At 32.7% G+C, this 23,339-nt stretch overlaps 1 protein-coding gene across 3 annotated transcripts in view; it reads right to left on the reverse strand.

Annotated features, from left to right (window-relative positions):
- The window catches only part of LOC143054004 (uncharacterized), a 55,822-nt gene extending 44,342 nt beyond the window's left edge, over positions 1–11,480 (reverse strand). For 2 of the 3 annotated variants that reach the window (XM_076226843.1, XM_076226842.1), the window contains exons 1-6: positions 11,291–11,479; positions 9,259–9,352; positions 8,768–8,965; positions 3,372–3,512; positions 2,445–2,543; positions 971–1,198 (exon numbers count right to left, since the gene is read on the reverse strand). In XM_076226843.1, coding sequence (XP_076082958.1) covers positions 971–1,198; positions 2,445–2,543; positions 3,372–3,512; positions 8,768–8,965; positions 9,259–9,352; positions 11,291–11,310 — 780 coding nt within the window. In that variant the 5' untranslated portion in view covers positions 11,311–11,479. Of the gene's footprint in view, positions 1–970; positions 1,199–2,444; positions 2,544–3,371; positions 3,513–8,767; positions 8,966–9,258; positions 9,353–11,290 lie in introns of all 3 variants that reach the window. The other variant, XM_076226844.1, reaches the window with a different exon arrangement.
- Between the last annotated feature and the right edge of the window lie 11,859 nt (positions 11,481–23,339).

Below are 23,339 nucleotides of genomic sequence, written 5' to 3' on the forward strand. Positions count from 1 at the left end.
CTCTGAATTCAAGCTAGAAAATTACAATCTGTCTTGTAATAGTCATACAAGTTTAAATACGAAGAAATTCTAAGACAAATTAGTCATTCAAATGAGGGCCATATCTCCTAGAAGAAGTCAATTGTCTGACAATTTTGACGTAAATGGACAGTACGTAGAGCTCAAAATATTTAATATTTCTGTCAAATTTCTCTATCTTTAGCAGTTTTTTAAATAGACAAAACTTGCATTTTACCCCAATGTTCTATTCTAAACCAACTGTTTATCATCTTGGTTGTCAGACAGGGCATCAGACACAATTTTAAAACTATGTACCCCAATGATGCTTGTGGTCAAGTGGTTATATTTGGTCCAGTTGTTTCAAAGGAGAAGGTATTGTGTAAAAGTCAACCGACAACAGAATTAAGACAGAAGCAAAGTGATGAGATAAGTAACAATTAAAATCATTTCATCTGGACAACTTTAAATATTTAAAAATTATGTTTGTAACACATAATACAGATTTAGTGAGTGTTTTCTTGCAAAATAAAAAAAAATCAATTTTTGAAAAAAACGAAAGTGTATTGACAAAAATAAAATAATTGCATTAAACAGTTTAACCAAAATTTGAACTGAGGACATAGTGTTTCTAGAGAAAATGTTTAACCTACTTCTACCCTTTTATTTGTCACAGTTTTCTTGTCAACACCTTTAAATGAATCTGTTTCCTTAAACAGCAACAATGTAAGTTAAAGCCTTGCAAATTTCTTAGAACAGAAGTATTAGAAGTTCTTAATAATAGGCTGTTAACATATGTTAAACAGAAAAAATATCATATAAGTAACAACCTAGAATTGTTATCTAATTTCGTAAAATCAAAACTATTTTCATGTCATGAAAGAATTTCTGAATTTGACTGGTTCTGAATAAACAAGCTCACAAACTTCTCAATACCCTAAGTCTCCTAGTAACATTAAAGGGAGATAATTACCTGAACAGCTCCAGTCCTAGTACTTCTGTATGGACTCAAGCTATTGGCTGTTCTAGGTCTTTGGAGGCGGGATTTGAACCTAGCATCCCTGTAGTTGTTCCTGGCACTACCTCTAGCACTTCTGGGAGGAGAAGGAACTTGTGATATCAGATATGGTGATGTCATTCCTTCACCTTGTTCTATTTTTGACAATGTTAAAGCATATTTTTTTAAAGCAGCAGAGTCCAGCTAAAATGGAAACAAATTAAAAGTAAAACTATTAAACGTGGGTCAAAATAACTTTCATCAAATTGATAAATAAAAAAAAATAGGTATCCACATGTGGAGCATTATCTGCTTTGTGACCCTTCGGGAGCACTTAAGATCACTCCCAGTTCTTGTGTTGCTGAGTTTATAGTTTTCTATGGTATGTTTGTCTATGAAAGTTCAATTGTTGGTCTTTTCTTTAAGTAACAGCATTGTGAACTTTGTCACAATATAAGTTTATTTTCGACTTAGGAGTTTAAATGTCAGTTTGATTTTTTTACCGACATAGTCGGTATAGTTTGGGTTTGTGACCTTTGAATTTATGGACGCTTAACTATGGCAACAGAATAAGCATGCTCGAAAATCCTTTCTGTGATTGGACAAAATGCTGTCATGGTGGGTGATTTGGTTGTGTTTGAAAAAACGTCTCGAAAATTATATCGTGATGGAAAGCAAGTGTAAAACTATAAATATTTGAACTAGATCTTACAAAGATTTATATTTTTGTTAAAATAATTGTTTCTCCAATAGCTCTTTGCATCCATGACAGCTGTTTTTTCAGTACAATTATATAATTTTTAATGTAAACTTTGTTGTACAAACGTACACGTCTTTTAGAATGCACCTACGCATTTTGAGATTTCTGCAGGGTTTTGGTGAATGTAAACAGAAATATGATACTACTTATACTACCAAAAGTTTCTAGCTTTGTTAACCATGAATTAAGCTTAATGTAATAGGTAGTAAACTTATATTTGTTTCTTGTTATTTGCACTGGATTTTTTGACAAATAAAATGTTTAGGTGTCATCACAATATTCTTATATATTATTGCCTTAGTATAACCAGACTTAGTAAAGAATTTCTTGTAGTTACATTCAGATGGAGATTTTATTAACGAGGTCCTGCATCATTAAGTCATTGTGCTTCTGAAGGTTATCGAAATGATAATTGTAAACATATACTCAAATTTAAATATGTGGGATATATTTTTTAAAGATAGTTCTTGTTAATGCTGTGCCTTGTGTGCTATTGTTTGTCTGTCTGTATTTTTCTTTTTTAGCCATGGCATTGTCAGTTCATTTTCAATTTATTAGTTTGACTGTATGGTATTTATAACTGTTCTTAATTTGCGAAATACTTTTTAAAATTTATTTTGAATTCTGTAACTTTTATAAGGAACTATATATATGCATTGAGATGTGACTTTTCTCCAAAAAAATACATACAGCATAGAGATGCCTGGTATCAATCTCCTCTCTTTTATGATCATCCTGTAGATCTTTGGGTGGAGTCACAGGACGACCCTCATCATCAACATATATCACCTAAAATTGTAACATGGTATATTATTATATAATCAAATATCAAATCAAGCAAAAGGTGATTCATTGGGTCAACATGCAGGTAGATAGATTAAGATTTAAGATTTTTTTATATCTTATTAGGCATATAAAAGTATATTGAATTTTCACAGGTAATTTTTAAAGAGACCCTTACCAGGAGAGATATAAATTCAATAAAATGTATCATTAACTTTATGTAAAGGGAGATAACTGCATTAATTTTGTCTACTGTAATTGCCAATTATCTGTCCTTGTGAGATAGTATATATATGGAAATATACTTAGATTAATCCTAACAAATTAGTATATAGTCAAGGCAATTCACCGTTTCTGAATCTGAAGGACTATGGGTAATTTCATTATTTGTACACCAAAATGAAAATGACGTAGCGTTATTGGTTCATTTCAATTTTCAATTGTTTAGAACGTTTTAAACCAATCACAACGTTTTGGTGTATGCTTTGGAAAATATTACACAGAATACATGAGATACTGAAACTGCAAAATTTGACTGCACAAAAACTATATATAGCACTTCAAAACTTTCTTTTTGAAAGGTACAATGTACCTTGTCATATAAATAAATGTAAAATATACATGTTTTTATGCTGAATTTTAATTGTCTGACTCAGATATAAACATTTTTTCATAGTACTTCAATTATTTAAGTGTGCCATCCATGAATGCCTTAAAATTCTGTTTTATGAGTGTTTCTAATGAAGGCCTGTGTTCTGCTAATATTCCTGTTTCTGAAACGTACTCTAAGATCAATTTAGTTTTGGTACCAACTAAAACCATGTGAGTACTCACGTCAGCGTCATAACTATCATTATATTGTCTGTCTGCCGGGGCACTTTGTGGACGATATCTACCAGATCTACTCTGAGGTCGACTTGACCTTGGAGACAAGTAAGGTAATATATCTTCATCACCTTTTCTGAATTTAGTAGCCTGGGGATTAAAGCAAAACACACAAATACAGCATAGTGTTAAAGAAATAAGCAGAACACAACAAAAGCTTAATTTTGTTTTTTACATCAGCTGTAGTAAGATATGTACAGACCCTTTCATGGTATGATTCAAACAAAAAGCATAATTTTTTTTTAGTCGAATTGGGAAATGGAATATTTGATCATATTTATGAAATAGAGTAAATATTAGAACTGTATAATTATAATGATTGGACAAAAAATTGATTTGAATATCTTTAAATCTACTTGAAAAGCAAAATTAAATCAATGCCAATAAACTCTTTAAAAAAGATGAAATTAATTAAATCAAAGACAAGTTGATTTCAAATAATGTATACAAACAATGTAAGAAAATGTCATTCTAATCATTTTTTAAATATTTAGATACATTTTAAGTACATTTATACTTATGAAAAAATGAATTAACTTTAAAATCATCCTTTGTTATATTTGTACAACATTACCATGATAGGGTCTACAACTTTAAAGATATTAACACACAAAACACAAAAACTTATGTATTTTTTTCTTGTAAAACATTGTAAATACATCTCCACATCACAATGGTTAGAAAAGCTACTATTTATACATATAAACATTTGCATATGCAAATTTCGTCATTGATTAAGCAAAAATACATTCAAATTCAATTCGAGATTAATTCAATCTCACAACAAGATCACATGACAATCCACTAACCAATGACCCTGGAGTTAGAACATTTTCTTCCTCCTGTACAGATTCTTGAGCTGATGGAGGTCGCAACCTTGGGGTCAACAAAGGCATCAGAGTTGAATCACTCCTCTTCTTTGTGTCTGCCTAAGCATCACAAAATAGTTCTCATTTATAAATAACCTATTTTTTCTTTGATTTTTTTTGCATACATTTTACTATACATACAAACTAAGCTTATGTTTTTCTTTCATATTTTCATAAGCAATCACAAACAAAAATATTAGATATAAAATATGGAATATATACAAAAGAGAGAATTACCATAATTCATAAGAAGGAAGCGCTGGAAATAACTGACAGTATGATTTTAACTGAAAAGTGTGAAAATTGAGAAAGTATGACCTAATGTATTAAAATGAAATAGTGAATAACAAGTGAAACTGCGAGCTACTGCTCACTGATGATACCCCTGCTGCAAGTGGATAATATTAATAGTGTAAAAATATGCAAGTGTTCGGTAAACAGGAAGTTGTCAAGTGATGAATCTGAAAACACATCACACGGTATAGCTGACTTAGATAAATCCTGAAACCAAATTTCAGAAATCCTTGTATTGTAGTTCCTGAGAAAAGTGTGACGAAAATTTTCAACTTGGCTATCATGTGTAAAATCATACAAGTGTTCGGTAAACAGGAAGTTGACAAGTGATCAATCTGAAAACGCATCACACGGTATAGCTGACTTAGATAAATCCTGAAACCAAATTTCAGAAATCCTTGTATTGTAGTTCCTGAGAAAAATGTGACGAAAATTTTCAACCTGGCTATCATGTGTAAAATCATACAAGTGTTCGGTAAACAGGAAGTCGATGAATGATGAATCTGAAAACGCACTACACGGTATGGCTGACATATATAAATGTTGATACCAAATTACAGAAAGGGTGGATGTGTAGTTCCTGAGAAAAATGTGACCAAAGTTTCATGGGACGGACTTACAGACAGAGGTAAAACAGTATACCCCCCTTTTTTGAAAGCGGGGGTATAATAAAAGGTCTGAAATTGTTTAAAAAACAGTGTATGTTTATATCAGGTGTATATGTGGGATAGACTTACAGAATCTGGTATCTAAGAGAACATGAGATGAAAAACTTGGTGTTCCTCATTGTGAATGCTGAAGAAATGTCTTCATAATGAAAGATATAAAAGGGGCAATTAGAGAAAGTGTTTAAGATGTGAGGGATTTTTTTGAAAAAGCAAGATGTGTTTATTACAATTGCTTTGCTTCTAAAAAAATAATTTTGGTGATGAGCGGTGAGGTCCCCCAAAAAAATCTGTGTACCAGAAGATGGAAAATATCCAAATATATCTATGGCTCTGTTTTTGTTCGTTAATTGACATATGACAAGGTACATGTATACATGTATATTTTCGATTAAACAAAATATACAAATATACAAAAAGGGTGGGGTTTTGATGTCTCAGCTGCTCACCCCTACCAAACAAACATTGAATGCCATGTATTAATTCATATAAATATGTTGTATTGAACATCAAGGAACTTTAACTTTAGCTGCTTGAATCACAATTTTCAAATCAATACAAAAAATAAATGTGTTAAATTTCATGGGAGATGTGTTGATAAGTTAAATTATTAATGACACGCCTAGAAAACTGAAAATGTGTATTTTAATCTCTTTTACCAAAACAAATAAATATATTTGTTTAACCACATGATTACATAAACACATAACTACTACATGATTGTAAACAAAGAAAAGTAGATTACTTAAAAATCAATATGATATAATATTGGATTTCAGGTAGATCTGTTTTATACCTGGCTGGAGTGTTGTTACCATGAATTATTAAGTTATTCTTTATTTTCACAATTAGTTAAGACAGGGTGTATACAAGCATGACAACATTCAGTCAATATTAAGCTATACTCTTTTTGATGTTAAATTTAACAACTATTTCCATAATTCTTCGTGATAATAATGCTGAGAAAAATATATATATGTACATTTTTGTACAAATTAGCTATATAGATAGCCACTGACTATAAAAAAAACTGAGGTGTGATTTCTAGTCATTCCCTGTCATACTGGTTTGAAAATAAAACTCCAGACCACTTAATATCCCCTCTGGTCCAGCTGGTCTGATCATTAGCATAAAAATAAGGAGATGGGAAATGATTGCCAAAAATAGACCAACTACATGTACATTGTATCCATCAGAGTAAAAATGATAGAGATCAGATTTCATAAGGAATTAAATTAATGTAAAACAAGAATGTGTCCACAGTTCACGGATGCCCCACTCGCACTTTAATTTTTTTGTTTAGTGGACCGTGAAATTGGAATAAATTCTCTATTTTGGCATTAAAATTAGAATGATCTTATCAAAGGGATCGATCATGTATAATAAGTTTCAAGTTGATTGGACTTCAACTTCATCAAAAACTACCTTGACCAAAAACTTTAACCTGAAGTGGGACAGACGGACGAACGAATGGACGGAAGAACGAAAGGAGCCACAGACCAGAAAACATAATGCCCCTCTACTATCGTAGGTGGGGCATAAAAAAGATGTGGTATGATTGTGGTATGACTGCCAATGAGACAACTCTCCACAAGAGACCAAATGACATAAATATGTACAACTATAGGTCACCGTACAACCTTCAACAATGAACAAAGCCCATAATGTATAGTCAGCTATAGAACACCCCGTAATGACAATGTAAATAAATTCAAACTAGAATACTTAAACAGACCAATTTATGAATTGTTTAAAGCATTATACAATATGAAAAAAACAAACACATACTGAATATATGAAAAAGAAGATGTGGTATGATAGCCAATGAGACAACTCTCAACAAGAGACCAAATGACACAAAAGTTAACAGCTATACAGGTCACTGCACAGCCTTCAACAATGAGCACTGAGCCTATACTGTAATATAGTTAAAGTCATCTATAAAGGGAACTGACATGAATAATGTAAAATAATTTGAAGGCCAGAACTTAAAGCCTACCTAGTAATTTGTAGTTATACAATTAAAGGAAAACAAAATATGACATGATTGAAGAACCAACGACAACATCTACATGAACAGAATTATATTTGTACAGGCTCCTGGCTTAGGACAGACACACAAAGAATGTGACTGAATCTGATATGTTATAGGTTTATGTTAGGCAGTCATAAATATTATAAACATAAAAAGACATCAAATGATGAAAGCTTACATTTGTACATAAACACATTTGAATTTAAAGAGAGGACAAAAAATATAATAAATATTGAAACTAGGAGCAGCAGTCATTTAGTTTTACAAATTTGAAACAGGGCAGTTTGCAAACCTCAATTAAAGTGAATCTATGTTTAAATGCAAAGTGTCAATTATTAAATCATAAACATTTTTTTTTTAAAATGACTCTTTTAAAAATCTAATGTTGTTTAAATTATCCTCACCTTTGAGCAACCCACACCTTATTTAAAAGATATTGAATGATAAGGAAACCAATCTATCAGGTTTTTATCTTTGACAGTTTTAAAACTATTGAGAAAATAAACTGAGGTATATATATATATTCACAGTTTTCTTCAGTGCTACTATTCTCCAGCATATCTCAGGAGCTGATCCAGCCATTTTAAAAGGGGGGGGGGGTCCCAACCCAGGATAAAGGTGGGTTCCAACTATATGTCCCTATTCAAATGCATTGATCAGCCCAAAAAAAGGGGGGTTCCAACCCCCAGACCCCCTGGATCCGCCAAATGTATCTATGTCTCTGAGGTTAATTTTGTACTGAGACTTTTATTTACTGATTGTGAAAGACAAATAAAATAGAAAGAAATTTCACAACAGTTCTATTGGGTAACCAGGGTTGATCATTTGAAAATTGGAGGACCAATGAGACAACTATCTACCAGAGACCAAATGACACAGAAGTTAAAAATCATAGGTGGTTGTACGACCTTCAACAATGAGAATATCCTTACTGCTTATTGCCATAAGCTAGTATATGTCTCAAAATGACAAATTCAAAACAATTATGTTAATAAGAACAATTATGCGCTGATGTATGTACTTAAAACAAAAATTGATAAAACAAAAGAGCATCAATATGAAATCCAGAGCAGAATTGAATTATTTGACAGTCTCATCATGCTCATTAAGGAGAAGATAAGTAGAATTCATTGAGCCCCATGAACTTGAGCAATCACCTTTGTTCAATGCCAAGGGGCAGAGGTTCACAGTTTACTTCTTTGTTTCAAGAGTGAAAAAGAAATGTCCTCAAATTCTTTTACCTTTAGCATGAGTGATACTTTCTGGTAAAATAGTCTTTCTGGTGAAGTGTCCTTCAACCAGCTATTTTGAGAAATCAAAGAATTCTTCAAGTAAATGTCCATCACTGATGATTAATTTATTAATTGGATTTTTAAAAGTCCAATTAAATAGCGGTGACAAGTCACATTTAAGCTTACGATGATGACATTAAAACTTTGAGTAAACTTTTATCTTCTGACAGCTATCACATTTATCACTTACCCTTACTCTCCTGACAACTTCTAGTTTGGCAATTTCTTCTAATTTCCTTTTAATTTCTACTTGTCTGTTCCTCTCTATATCCAATGTTTTATGTACAATAGCCTGGGCCAGTAAGTCTTTCACATGTTTTTTGTGTTCTTTCCTAGCCATGTTCAGTCTGTATTGGTTTTCAGATATGATCTGTCCTCTTCTGTCAACCTGAAAATTTTATAAAAATCAATTTTAATTTCATGTTTTTTTTAATGAATTTCACATGATCTTTTGAAAGAAAGTTATTCAAATAACACCTTAAGTTTTCTAATTTGATTGAAAGCTAGTAAATACCAATTTTTAGGTAAAGTCTGAATCATGATGAGCAAAATTAGCATTTGATATAAATTTAATGCATTATAATTAGCAGTGATTAGCACATGTCATCGATGTATACAATAACAAATGATTAAAAAAAAGTGATTTTGACCTGAAGTATTTAAATGTACAGTTACACTTACCAGTCCAGCCTTTTTGAGATGGCGTCGCATTTTGGTGTTAGAAAAATACCCTGCCAAATTCTTATCTGTAAGACTACAGTATGTAGCAAGGGGTCTGAAAATAGACATAAACATAATGATTTACACAATATATGGTTGAAGGCACACATAATTACATTCAAATCACTAACATTAGGAACACATTTATATAAGAAGTCACTACTTTGCATTTGTGACACTGAAAAGTTCAACTCAATTATAAAAAATATTGAATGTGTATGCAAATTAATCATCATGTGCAGTTAAAAAGTAAATTGTCTGATCATTCTTTAAATAAGTGCAGAATTTTTTTTATTTGACTGTGATTTTAATTATTTTATGCCTCGCAGGTAACGTAAATACTGTTTTTGACATTTCCGTGTACAAGGCTGCAGTATGTTTAAATTTATAATAAGAGTCAAAATTAATGTGGACATATAAGTATTTCCCATCTTCCAACCATATCCCTTATCTGACTATATCTGACTATATCCTATGTTGTACTGTTATACCACTGTCCCAGGTTAGGGAGAGGGTTGAGATCCCGCTAACATATTTAACCCCGCCACATTATTTATGTATGTGCCTGTCCCAAGTCAGGAGCCTGTAAATCAGTGGTTGTTGTTTGTTTAGATGTCTAATTGGCAATCATTCCACATCTTCCTTTTTATAAAAGTGTATAAATGTACAAATATGTGGTTGAAATATAGGTCATTTACACTGCAGTACATGTTTTGTGACCGTAAATTGAGATCGGGTGAAAAACAAAGGTCATCAGTAATGAGCTGAGAAAGGGCCGAGTTTTGAAAGTGAACATTTCAAAAATTTTAATACCATAATACATAAGTATTTATGTAGTGGGTTTCGTTGGGGTTTAAGCATGACACAGGATTGCCGACTTTTTGTAAGCATGATATGTGAAAGTTGAATTATTGTGCCGTGAAAACGGGAAATGAAGTCCAGCGGGACAGGGGAATTTACAAAAAATGAGAATTGCTTACATACAAAGTGTAACAGGATACAGGAATAGGACAAAATAGTTAGCAGCATCAGGGATGGGAACCCTCCAATGAGACCCCCTACATGCATGTAAAGCAATGTTTTATAAAAAGTTTTGTTTGATGCGTTTATCATTTTTATTATGGTTTAAACGTATCTTTATGAAATGTGTATGCATAATATTGTTATAACAAGGCCCCCGCTGAGATACATGTAGCTGACAACTCATGGTTTGAAAAAAAATGTGTAATTTTAGAACTTTTTCACAATCATTATGGCATTAATAGCATGACACGGGATTGCCGAATTTTTTGTAAGCATGATATATGTGAAAGTTGAATAATTGTGCCGTGAAAACGGGAAATAAAGTCCAGCGGGACAGGGGAATTTACAAAAAATGAGAATTGCTTACATACAAAGTGTAACAGGATACAGGAATCGGACAAAAAAGTTAGCAGCATCAGGGATGGGAACCCTCCAATGAGACCCCCTACATGTATGTAAATCAATGTTTAAAAAAAAGTTTTGTTTGATGCGTTTATTATGGTTTAAACATATCTTTATGAAATGTATATGCATAATATTGTTATAACAAGGCCCCCGCTGAGATACATGTAGCTGACAACTCATGGTTTGAAAAAAAATTGTTTAATTTTAGAACTTATTCACAATCATTATGGCATTAATAGCAATAAGTTCACTGGTGTATTGGGCTTAGACGATGGTTATGTATGAAACTATTTCCCTGAATGTGATTCAGCTACTGAGTTTTAAAAATTCAGGCAATTGTCACTGTTTTACAGTTGACTTGACAGTGAGTTGTACCCCTACATGTATGTAAATTTGGGTTGACATCTACATATAATCAACATGACAATAAAAACAAATAAAATACTATTTTCCTCAGTCTGTAATTCAAACTGACAACATCGAATGACAGACAAGGATGTGTTTCAATTTTCAATGATTGAAATATCCCCCCTTTTTTCCGGGACGACCATACGACACGACCTACCCATCATGTATTTGGCTCATCTTGCTGATTTTCAGTTACCACTGTTTAAAGATAATTCTGCAAGTATAAAAACTGCAAATTGGACTTTAAATGATGTCACAAATCCATGTCGTTTAAATGTTAAAAATCACTATTTTGCCATCATAAACATTCGTCGCCGGGGAGAGTCATGTGACCAAACAACTCTTTCACGCAGGTGCCCCGTTAATTTTCAATTTCTGCTACCCGTATCTTCTCCTTTTTTTCAGGAGCACCAACGTTTGACGTTAAACTTATATCTAATTACATTCTCAGTTTTTTCAAAACTATGCCTATTGTTGTATTTTACTTTTTTATTTAACTTGGAAAAGAATACATATTAACTTGACTTAATTTTGAATTCAAATAATTTGAATTTAAAAAAAAGGGGGATGGTATGTCAATAATAAACTGGCTGACTTTTTTCAAGGGGCAATTTATTTTAACAGTGTTTTCGTATATCTAGGCAATATTTGACCGAAATAATCTTAATTATTAGAATATAGTGGTGAATGAGATTTTCAACGTTGATAATCTCAGTCAGATACGGATCCTGAATTTAAAAAGGGAGAAAAGGGGGACGGGGAAGGCTAACTAGGACTAAACTTAGCTCAGAAAACCTATAAAAGTCTGAATAAACCATGAATGCAGCATTAAAAAGAGGACATGGGCCTCTGAAATCTGCCTTTGAATTAGAAACATTTTTATTCTGCTCTGTTTTATAACTATTTAAAATACTGCCGAGAACTTTGACCACAAACAACGCCGATCACTGAATGAAATATTATTTGTCGATATTATGTAGATTCGTGAACTGAAAGAAAAGAAAAGGTACATACAGGACTTAATTTGATCAGAGAAATATACATAATTTCAATTAACTGCACTGACAAAATTCCATTTATGAAATCGTTTCATATGATGATTTTGATTAGGCACACACTGACAATCAATCTTTCAATGTACATATTTGTTATCAGAATTTTTGCATATTTTTTACTTTGAGGAAATAAAATTGAGAATAGAAATGGGGAATCTGCCAAAGAGACAACAACCCGACCAAAAAAAGAGTAGAAAACAGCGCACAAGGCCACCAATGGGTTTTCAACACAGGTGAGAAAGGTTTCGGTATACATGGTATACACGGAGGCATTCTGTATGTATTTAAATACAAGACATAAATTGCAGAAATAATTTGTCCTTCCTTGTCAACCTCTAAATTTGATATATATCATGCTCCTTTTTTTTCTTATCTTTATTGAATGTGTTGATTACACTGAACCAAGTATGAAGTGATAATTGGTTTACAAATATACGAAAATCATTGCAAGATTTTCATGTCCAGTGGCAAGTGTTTCATGTATACCTAAATCAACGTTTTCAGATCTTTTCAATTCAGTGCTATATCAATATTTTAATGTATAAATATATGAGCTTGCCTGTTTTATATACATTAATTGACCAGATGATATACTCGGAAACTAACCCATATTCATAGATACTGCGATTTGCAAACTTGTTCCCGAAATTACCATCAGTTCTGTCACCCGAGTAAGTGGCTCCACCTTTAGTAGAATCTTGATTTGCTTGGTTATCTCTGAGCTGTTTGACATAAAATGTTTCACAGGTACATGGATAGGGCAAAAGATCATCAAAATTGTCAAATATTTCAGAAGAGTCATCAGTGAAACGGTTTCCTGTCGAACCTTGACCAGGATATAATATACATGCGCAGTTTTCGGATGGTAATTCACTTCCATAATTCCTATTGTCATAGTATGTTTCACAATTCCATCGTTTCCTACCTTCGGAAAAGAAATGATCAGAATAATTCCCATGTGCTAATGCATTCCCAGAAGTACTGATAGTATCAGTGTAAGCTGACTGCAAGCATGGACTTGATGTAAAAGTCTCATATCTGTAATTTTCAGAGGGAATATCAACAAAATCGTTATTTCCACTAGACAGAAACGGGTTTGAATACGATCTTTCAAAATTAGCTTTCCAAACTCCACCTCCATTATCCATATCATGGCATGTGCACCCTAAATAATTCAAACCACCAGACATTTCCTGTAAAAATACATATACTTAAAAATTAATACAAAGTTTCATTGTTTTTACAAACTTTTGATGGATTGAGCAGATAGCGGATAATTTTTAAATACTAATTTATTGCAAATAAAACACCCATTATACTTAGGGATTCCGCGGTTTTTTAATAATTTTAAACAACGACCGCTTTAATATTAAAATGTGCAAGTTCACTTTATGTTAAAACATTAGAAAATATGATAAGAAGTAAGAACGTTATACTTGAACATACAGTTTAAACATTCTGAACTTTTTTTAAACGTTTTTTAGATGTCATTAACAATTCGTCTTTTTCAGAATCTAAATGGTTTATAACATTTTTGATACGTTTTAACCCAATCATTACATTTTCGGTGTACGCTTTTGAAAATGGAAGTTAAATTAACTTTGTTTTAACGCCACTTTTAAGCTCCACATTTAGGCTTTTTGTGGCGGACAGTTTTTATTGGTGGAGGAAGCCAGAGTACCCGGATAAAACCACCAACCTTCGATACAAGTTAGATTCTGAAGCGGCGAATTTAAGAGTTGTTTATTATTACCCCAAAAAATCATAGTAATGAAGATAATTAAGTATGAATTAATTTGAGTAGTTCTTTTCACAAATTCAACGCTATGATATAGTTATTTTTAACAATTCTTTAAGGTACCTACATAATACTTACATATTTCTACTACTTCTGATGAGAATACAAGATATTATAGTATGAAAGACTTACCAGTATTTTTTCTTGTATATTAAGAAGTTTTCATGATGACAATTAGCTTAAAATATTCAAGCAACTCGTCATTTAAAAAGTTTCGACAAGTTGGTTTTTAACACGATGCATCATATTCTCCAACAAACCCTTATATTGTAACTTGTTTTAAACTAAACTAACCACGGTCTAAATATTTTGTACATAGAAACCATTAATAAAGGTAGTTTTATGTTGAGTTAATGCTTAGATACTTTATGTATATATAGGTAGGTATACATTCCGGAGGCCGCTCCGCATGCATCCTAGCTGGATGTTACTGAACAACTGATGATCACATGGTTCAATGAGTTTGCACATATTTAATAGTTATTTTATAATTTTAAATATTGGTTGCAAAATTAAACAACATTTTACTGTAAACGGATAAAGTTGCTTTTGTTAAATTTTTGTTTGTTTTTTAATACCGGTTAATTCAGTTTGTATCTACGGTCCCAACACATGTAAGTTTTATAGCAAAAAATATCAAATAAACATGGGGAGTCCAGAAATGCAAAGACAGGAAATCATAACAGTAAATGAAAAGAAAACTTCTACAAAAAAGCAACGACAAGAAAACAAGTTTAATAGAAATTACAGAGAAAAAATAGCAAATTGAGCGACATGAATTCCATGTTACTTCAGCAAACTGGCAAAACACCAGCCGATTAGTCCTTGTCGTATTAAAAAATCTAAACTTTTTAAACTGAAGTCTAAATAGCGGTTTATCAAACAGGCTAGATGTATATTAAGAAGATATTTGTATGTACTTGACATTACATGATTAAGGGGAATATAGCAAATTTCCAGTGAACTTGTTTAATACACACGTAATCTTTTCGTACAGCAGTTTTAATCATATATGTATCCGTTCGATCAATATTCATATGAGAAATCAATCTATAAATATTACATTTCGTATTTTAAGAAAAATACTAATTGTTTTGGGAAGACAATATAGCTGACTGATGGATCTGTTGTAATATGGTCGATTCGAGTAAAAAAGTTGTAGTACACAAAACAGGTTGACATGGACTGCGTCTTCACAAAGATTGTAACATTTCAGAGTAAGAACATATGGGGCAACTCGTACCTATATAAGAAAGGTATTTGAAAACCTTGCATCCTCAAGCATGTAAAGAATTGAACTAGTAAATCCGTCTGAAACAAACAGGTCATTTTCAGACATAATTATTCACGTCAATTAATATAAAGTACATGTTTAAACAATTGAGAACATTTTCGATAACGGCACATTCACAAAATTAAGCGTCACAGACGTGTGTTATCCGTCGTTGCGAAAATTGGTATTTACTCATATCGGGTATTGTGTATCGGGAATTAATGATTATTTCTTTGGGTTCCAAGAAGGAGTGTTTTTCCCTACAATTCAGCGTTTACATCTTTAGGAGTGCCGGACGACACCCCTCTCACCTCTTTGTTACTGTTTCCTCTTACCCAAACAAATGTTCATGATGAAAGGGACTGTCCAACATAGTGGTAGTCTTTTTTCTTTTCTTTCAACATTTGAGAAATTAATGACAGATGGGATAGTCTCTGCAATAGAACAATTGCAGTTATCAACATGGATATGTGGGGCCAATTTCATCTGAATCAATATTGTATGACAGCTCCATGAGATAAACTCTGAGGTTGTAACAACTTAATGGATTATTTCTCTGAAAGAGAAACTATGAACACACGAAAGAAGCTCAAAACCACATAATATTTTGATAGATGTTGGTAAATGCGTAGGACTCTGAACCGCGATGATACTCCGAACTGCGAAGGTCACGCTAATGGCCGTCAACAAGGAGACAACCGACAAGCAGTGATTTATAGGTTTTTGATTTTGAACAGACACATAAAGAATCTGGCGGTGGTACCTTAAGGCAACAGTAGTATACCGCTGTTCAATGGTAAAAAATCGATTTAACTGAAACAAATCCGGGTCACAAATTAAATAAAAAATATAAGACAATACATCAGAACAATAGAAACACTGAACTACTACAAAAAACCAAACGCCAACATACATAGAAATAAACAACAACCTGGTATGTTAATCAAAAACATTGGGTTGAAACGGGTTTTATGTCTAGTCAAACCTCCCGCTTATATTGAAATGCAAAACATACCGCTAAAACGATAAGCTACTTCTGGTTAGCTCAAAGTAACAGGTAGCGTCAAGTCAAAGATTGTGTCCAAATATTTCAATGCATATATGTGTTCTAGATGTTTTCGACTGAGTTAAGAATGTTAATGAAGATAACTGACAACCTTTAGTTAAATATGTCATTCCCAGATGATAATGATAGCTGTATTCACACTGATTCCAAAAATGTATGGTTTTTATATACTTGCGCCTGGAGATTATTGGCTACTTCCGGTTTAGAAAATATATAACGTCCGACTCAAATGATAGCTTCATTCACACTGATTCCCAAAATATATGTTTATATATATTCATGCCTTTTTTACAGAAATAAGTTGCTTCATCTGGTTAATAAAATGTCATACACCATTTTAATCATGTATATCTTTTATATAGTCATTTTTATAAAACTTACTGTTTGCAAAAGTATGAATTATTCCTAATAATAAGGATGCTCTTGTCCCAGGCGGATAACCCTGGCCGTATTGGTGACAACTTTTTGGATCAATGTTGTGTTTCTGATGTGTCGTAGTTCTCTTATATCTGATACATTTCCCTCAGTTTTAGTTTGTAACTGGGATTTGTTTTCGCCTTTTGATTTATGAATTTCGAACAGCGGTATACAACTTTTGCTTTTATTCGTTTCCGGTCTGAAATGATAGATTATGTTTCTACATTTAAGTGCCAGTCTTTGTAAGAATCAGGCAATTTAGGTAAAAATCAAAACATGATCAGAAAAAAACCACCGAGCTAATAATTCTATTTAATACAAACCATCATCCTGAGTTAAAAATTATTAGTCTTTCGTTTGTGTGTGTCTGGTAATATAAAAAAAACTCGGTTAGAATATTGGTTAGAATGATAGCAAATCACAGAGTTATATCCCCTTATTTGTAAATTTTTAGTGCATTTCAACCAAATTGTATCTTCTATTACCAGAACAGAAAACAGAAATGAATGTTATTTTTGTGCATAACTACATATTATGAACTGAAATCAATGTCAGATTGGGTGGGGTTTTTTGTTCATGTTTTCATCACTGCCTGATTCTTAGGCAGACTGGCACTTTAAAAATACATATATAAATATCTATAGATTTCCATGAAAGAAGTGCACAAATGACTTCTTCCGTAAAAGATGAAAGACCTAAATATTATATATCAGAACAAATACAATAGGTTTTTCCTCAGAAAAATGGAAATAATAAAAGCAGATGTTCAGTGGGTGTCTTTTGTTGATGTTGTTCATAAGTGGTTCTCGTTTCTGGGTTTAATAAAGATTATACTGTTAGTTTTCCGGTTTGAATGGTTTTTCACTGGGTATTTTTTGGGGCCCGTTATAGCTTGATGTTGGTGTGTCAAAGCTCCTTGTTGAAGATCGTACATTGACTTCTCTCAGGCGAAAAACCTTAGCCGTATTTGACTAAATTGTTTGGCAATTTTTATCCTCAGTGATGTTTAACTTTGTACTTGTTTTGGCTTTCAAACTCTATTTATCTGAGTGTCACTGCTAAGTCTTGTGTGGACGAAACACGCATCTGCCGTATTAAATTTTAGACCTGGTACTTTTTGTTAGCTATTATTCGTGTGTTTCTATGTCCGATATGTTTTCTCATTTATTTAAATTGCAGTTCTGTCATGTAATGTTGTCATTTTAATGTTATATTTAACATTGACATAAAAGCGGGAGGTTTGGCATGCCACAAAACCAAGTTGAACCCACCATTTTTTTCAAATGTTCTGTAACAAGTCAGGTAAATGGAAATTGTTATATTATACTAGTAATTCGTTTCAATGTGTGTTACATTTTAATGTGTTGTTTCTGTTGTGTCGTAGCTCTCCTCTTATATTTGATGCGTTTCCCTCGGTCTTAGTTTGTAACTCGGATTTGTTTTGTTTTTTTCTCGATCGATTTAGGATTTCGAACACCGGTTAACTACTGTTGTCTTTTTTCATAACAGGTTTCTTTTACACAATTTTGACTTGGATGGAGAGTTGCATGGCTGATTAGCACTCATATCACATCTACTTTTGCCAAGTTGGTGTCATTTGTTGATGTTGTTCATAAGTGGTTTTCGTTTCTCGGTTTTTATAGAGATTAGACTGTTAGTTTTTCCCGTTTGCATGTTTTTTCACTAGTCATTTTTGGGGCCCTTTTTGGCTTGCTGTTCGGTGAAACCCAAGGCTCCTTTAAGAGTTTTAAATGGACGTGACGTGCGTCTGGCGTATTAAGTTTTTAACCTGGTACCTTTTTGTGTGTTATTATTCGTTTGTTTCTCTGTCCTTAATTTTTCCCCATTTATTTGTTTTGAAGTCCTGTCATGTAATACTGTCAGTTTAATGTTATAATTAACATTGTGATTAAACCAAGTTCAACCCACCATTTTATTCTTCTTAAAAAGCCCTGTACGAAGTCAGGAAAATGGCCATTATTATATTACTAGTATAGTTCGTTTCTGTGTGTGTTACATTTCAATGTTGTGTTTCTGATGTGTCGTAGTTCTCTTATATTTGATACATTTCCCTCATTTTTAGTTTGAAACTGGGATTTGTTTTCGCCTTTTGATTTATGAATTTCGAACAGCGGTATACAACTTTTGCTTTTATTCATTTCCGGTCTGAAATGATAGATTATGTTACTACATTTAAATATTTATATATATATATATATATATATAAAACGTCTGTATAGTAGTCAACGATTTTCCCCACGAGGGCGCTGGATCGTTACGAGTAACGATACATGTACACAATAAATAAATTATATAAACGCCTAAAAAAGTGTACACAACAACTCCAAATACAAAAAAGGTAACTATAAATGTAATTATTTATAAATATTTCGGATAACAGATATCCTTCGTCAGTCAGATTCTGATGTGAAATGAATCATCTTTGAGTCTCGTTAGATTAAACTTTTACTAAATCTTGAATTTTATACAATAAAAAAAGTCAAACCGAACATCAGTAAAGACGCTTGCACCATTCTAAAAAAATGTTAACATGACATAGGTTATATGGTTTATTACAACAGAGAGCTCATATATATGCTTTAAATACAAATAATAATGTGCGATGTGAACTAGCACAATTCTAAAACTGTATCGGGAACGACAATTATGATGATATAACATGTATACGCATGATAACGTCTGTAAAATTACCAAATAGACAGCACTGAACGATCTAAATATTTGAAATTGAGAGTAAAGTAGTAACAACAGAGTCTGAATATTTAAACATCGTGAACAAACGGCCGTAAAAATGTAATAATATTTTTTTACTAAGTATAACTAGAAGAATGTGGCTAGGTACTTATACATTCCTCAAAAAATTAAGCAATTTAAATTGGTATCTTCAACAAATGTATTTAACAAATGAAAAAGGTTAAGTCATGGACAAATGTGACTACATTCAAGAGGCAGAACGTCAACTCTCTGATGAGAGATTTTATAAGAAATTAGACACTGACCCCACCCCTCAGTTCAACAAAGAGAGGCATATTGATGAAGACACATTTAAACACCAAAAACCCGAAAAATCAAAGCCCGGGCGTTTCTATCTTCTGCCTAAAATTCATAAAGTTAATAATCCCGGTAGACCAATTGTTTCCGCCAATGACCACCCTACAGAGAAAATATCAGAATTTATTGACTTTCATCTGAGACCACATGTAGAAAATTTACCATCCTATATACAAGACACAACACACTATCTTAAGAAAATGGAATCTCTGAACCCTCTCCCACATGAAACGATCCTTGTTTCGCTTGATGTTACCTCCCTCTATACTAACATCCCCCATGACGATGGTATTGAAGCCTGTAGGGAAGTCTGGAACTCTCGTAACACCTTACATCCACCAACTGAATGTCTCATCCAGCTTCTAACTTTGGTATTGAAATGCAATAACTTCGTATTTAATGGCGAACACTTCCTCCAAGTTAATGGAACAGCAATGGGAACACAGATGGCCCCGTCTTATGCCAATATTTTTATGGGGAAATTAGAACAAAGAATTCTCAATGCATCTCTTCATCAACCCCTCTCTTGGTTTCGATTTATCGACGATATTGACATGAAGTGGGACAATACTGAACAAGAACTAAATCTGTTCATTCATCATGCCAACAATGCCCATCCTTCAATAAAATTCACATATGAAATCTCTGACTCTAAGATCACATTTCTTGACACTACAACGCAATTGAGGGATGGAAACATATTAACAGATCTGTATTGCAAGCCCACAGACAAACATCAATATCTATCTCCTTTGAGTTGTCATCCCAAACACTGCACCAAGAGCATTCCCTACAGCCAGGCCATACGAATAAAAAGGATTTGCTCCACCAACGATATTGCAAAAAAACGTCTACAAGAACTTCGCGGTCACCTTAAACATCGGGGCTACAAAAGAAAAGACATTGATAAAGGTTTTTCTCGTGCTAACAACATCAGCCGAGATGAGCTTTTTTGCTCTCAAGCAGGCTTATCATCTATGGGATCTTGCAAGGGTTGCGGAAACAAACGATGTCTGACTTGCAAACAAATACTGGATACCCAGACTTTTAACAGTCACTCCACTGGCACAGAATACACCATATTTTGCAATGTTAATTGCAAGACTTCAAATGTTGTGTATCTCTTACAGTGTAAATGTGGTAAACAGTATGTTGGCGAGTCAGAACAGCCGTTTCACAAACGAATGAACGGCCATCGTAGCGACTACCAATGCAAGCCAGACCTCCCTCTCAGTCGACATTTGAGATCCCCTGGCCACACTAAGGCAGATCTCAATCGACTGACCATTAAAATCATTGACCACAACTCTGCTTGGTCTAAGGAGGATAGACTCGCTCGGGAAAGATTTTGGATACGAAAATTAACAACTTTGGCACCAAATGGGATAAATGAAAAGATGTAGTTCGACTCCGTGTAGTGCTTCACATTCAGGTTATATTACTTATTATTACAGTCTCTGTTTCTTTTTCTTAACCTTTTTCATTTGTTAAATACATTTGTTGAAGATACCAATTTAAATTGCTTAATTTTTTGAGGGATGTATAAGTACCTAGCCACATTCTTCTAGTTATACTTAGTAAAAAAATATTATTACATTTTTACGGCCGTTTGTTCACGATGTTCAAATATTCAGACTCTGTTGTAACTACTTTACTCTCAATTTCAAATATTTAGATCGTTCAGTGCTGTCTTTTTGGTAATTTTACAGACGTTATCATGCGTATACATGTTATATCATCATAATTGTCGTTCCCGATACAGTTTTAGAATTGTGCTAGTTCACATCGCACATTATTATTTGTATTTAAAGCATATATATGAGCTCTCTGTTGTAATAATTTACGATGTAGCTACTGGTGTGTGTATGTTTAAAGCTGTGTTATACTATACATGTACTTTCTATTTCTATTTCTATTTAAAAAAAACAACGGCAGACATTATCTGTTAACAAAACTCTGTTCATTACCGGTTAATAAGTTAAATAAAATTTTGGAGGATTGCAACACAATTTCATATATAGCAGTCCTGAATATGAAATTGTTCAAATTATTATGGCATATTGTTCTTCTAAACTATTTCCCAAAATTGATCGCCCTAAAGATCATAAAAACATTTTATTAAAATAAAGTATGTCAATAAAGGTTTTGATTTGTAAATATTGCCGGTATATTTAACGACCATTCTGTTAAAGAACAAATTCCTGGATATTTTTCACAATACTGAGCTACCTCTTTTTTGTTATATTTTCAAGAAATCTACCCGGAAATTTGTGTTTTATTATAGTCAATTGTGTAAAGATGTTAATATCAGTGAAAATACACCTACTTCATGTTATTGTAGTAATTCCGAATATATTTATGGACCCATTTCCCATGTTATAACAGGAGATCTTAACATCGTCCGAGACCGAGAGTTAAAATCATTCATCAGTAAAGGACTTAAATATCGTCCCCGTCAATTATTAATTGGAATTAGTGTCATAATATCATCCACGACTCACTCTTTTCTTACTGTATGAAATGGATAAAACGGGAAAAAGCTGACAAAAAATCTTTGGACTCTTTTTTAAATTCTGTAATGCAGATAGTTGATATACGTATTCAACATTTTAAAGAACATTTTACTATTAACAATAACCACAATAAACCTATTTCTCGTATCAAACATGTACTGAAAGAACTAGCCAAGGAATTTGTTTTTGTCCCAGCCGATAAAGCTGCTAATAATATTATTATTGTTTGACGTAAATTTCACATTGAAGTTCACCAACATTCCTTTTTATTTTTATTCAACAACAAATTCACCAACATTCCAACTGACTCCATTTTCAGAAAACGACATCTGTAACGAACATAAACTTTTAGCTACCGATTTACAATCAGAGCCAAATACAATGAAAGTTTCTACTATGTTTTGTCTTCCGAAGCTACACAAAACACCTTACAAATATAGATTTATTTCGTCTTCAAGCCATTGTTCAACTACTAAATTGTCTATTCTTCTTACCAGCACACTTGGTACAATTAAAAACCTGATAATAAATTGTTCAAATAAGGCCTTCGAAAATAGTGGAATTAGTTACTTTTGCAGTGTCAAGAACTCGTTGGAAGTACTTGATAAATTGCATGCTTATATTGGTGATTTTGAATCTGTTCAAAGTTTTGATTTTTCTACCCTGTATACCACATTGCCTCACATTCTCATTAAGAAAAAATTCACACGCCTAATTAAATGGGCATTTAAAAAGTCAGAATGTGAATATATATGTTCAAACTCTTTTAGTTCATTTTTTAGTAACAATAAACAAAAAAACTATGTCAATTGGACATGCTTTGATACTATATATGCCCTTGAATTTTTACCAGATAACATTTTTGTTCGCGTTGGGGATTCCGTATATCGTCAGATTATCGGAATTCCAATGGGGACTAACTGTGCACCATTAATTGCGGACCTGTTATTGTATTGTTATGACTTACACTTTATGACAAAAATAAGCAAAGAGCCATCGAAACAACATCTGA

The sequence above is a fragment of the Mytilus galloprovincialis genome, chromosome 12 (genome assembly GCF_965363235.1).
Source record: "Mytilus galloprovincialis chromosome 12, xbMytGall1.hap1.1, whole genome shotgun sequence".
Classification (NCBI taxonomy): Eukaryota; Metazoa; Mollusca; class Bivalvia; order Mytilida; family Mytilidae; genus Mytilus; species Mytilus galloprovincialis.